The sequence below is a fragment of the Perkinsus marinus genome (genome assembly GCF_000006405.1).
Source record: "Perkinsus marinus ATCC 50983 genomic scaffold scf_1104296976072, whole genome shotgun sequence".
Lineage (NCBI taxonomy): Eukaryota > Perkinsozoa > Perkinsida > Perkinsidae > Perkinsus > Perkinsus marinus.
In genome coordinates, this window is record NW_003200532.1 from 1 (window position 1) to 1,113 (window position 1,113).

The 1,113-nt window shown below is 49.1% G+C and overlaps 1 protein-coding gene across 1 annotated transcript; it reads left to right on the forward strand.

Moving 5' to 3' along the window:
• Positions 1 to 100: 100 nt before the first annotated feature.
• Positions 101 to 358, forward strand: Pmar_PMAR028573 (hypothetical protein; the record flags this gene model as incomplete). Its single annotated transcript, XM_002764813.1, has 1 exon — positions 101 to 358. A coding segment is annotated over one exon (258 nt), but the record flags the coding sequence as incomplete, so codon positions are not given.
• Between the last annotated feature and the right edge of the window lie 755 nt (positions 359 to 1,113).

A 1,113-nucleotide genomic window follows, 5' to 3' on the forward strand; every position in this document is an offset into this window, starting at 1 on the left:
TAATAATTGTGCTCCTCTCACGTGAGGGCTTTGCCTGTTTAAGGCAATTATTTCGGTGATTCCGTGTTCCTTGCATTTCATCTTAAGTGTGTTGACTTAGTCACGGTCTTCGGGTAGTGAGCGTGATGCTTCGCTAAGGTCTGGGAGAACCAGTGTGCTCGGTCAAGCCGCCGTCTGTATCACCGATCAGATGGCTGACCTTGCTGCCTGGGATGGTTCCAGCTGTGACCCCATCACTCGTAAGACCACTCTTACCTGCACTATGGGTCCCTCTGATTGGGACATCGAGACTTTGGTCAAGATGATTAACCAGGGACTCAACATCGCTAGGTTCCACTTAATGACGCTTCAGGTTTGACGGGTATGGTCATTGATGGCTGTTTGATGGTCACACAGGATCGTTGGTGATCGTGAGATGGTCGGACATGATCACTGGTGATCGTGAGATGGTCGGACATGATCACTGGTGATCGTGAGATGGTCGGACATGATCACTGGTGACCGTGAGATGGTCGGACATGATCATTGGTGATCGTGAGGTGGTCGGACATGATCGTTGGTGATCGTGAGATGGTCGGACATGATCGTTGGTGATCGTGAGATGGTCGGACATGATCATTGGCGATAGCCCAAGACGATGTGATGACTCGACATCGTCCACTTTGACCTCGTACATCTAATAGACTCCTAAAGAAGGCTACATACCAAACATTCAATGACATCTACTATTATACATGATGCTTTAGCCCCATTCTCAGGAGTAATTATGTAAGCTTTGGGACAGCGTGCTTGTGTGCTCACTTATTGAGCTGCGCAGTGTCAAGCGCTTCAACGTGGTTCGCATTTACTCGGTGTCTCGGCAGTGTCTCTTGGCCATTTCAGCTGAGCGACAGCTATGAACAGCCGGGATGAAGAGCTTATCTAGAGTATTGTAATTATGTAGCTGTGGATTGGTTTGCTTTTAGTTCATTTCTCGAAAAAAAACAATGTCTCACGGCTTCAGCGGACGCTCTATGAAGAACCACAGTGTTCTCGGTCAGGCCGCCGTCTGTATCACCGATCAGATGGCTGACCTTGCTGCCTGGGATGGTTCCAGCTGTGACCCCATCACTC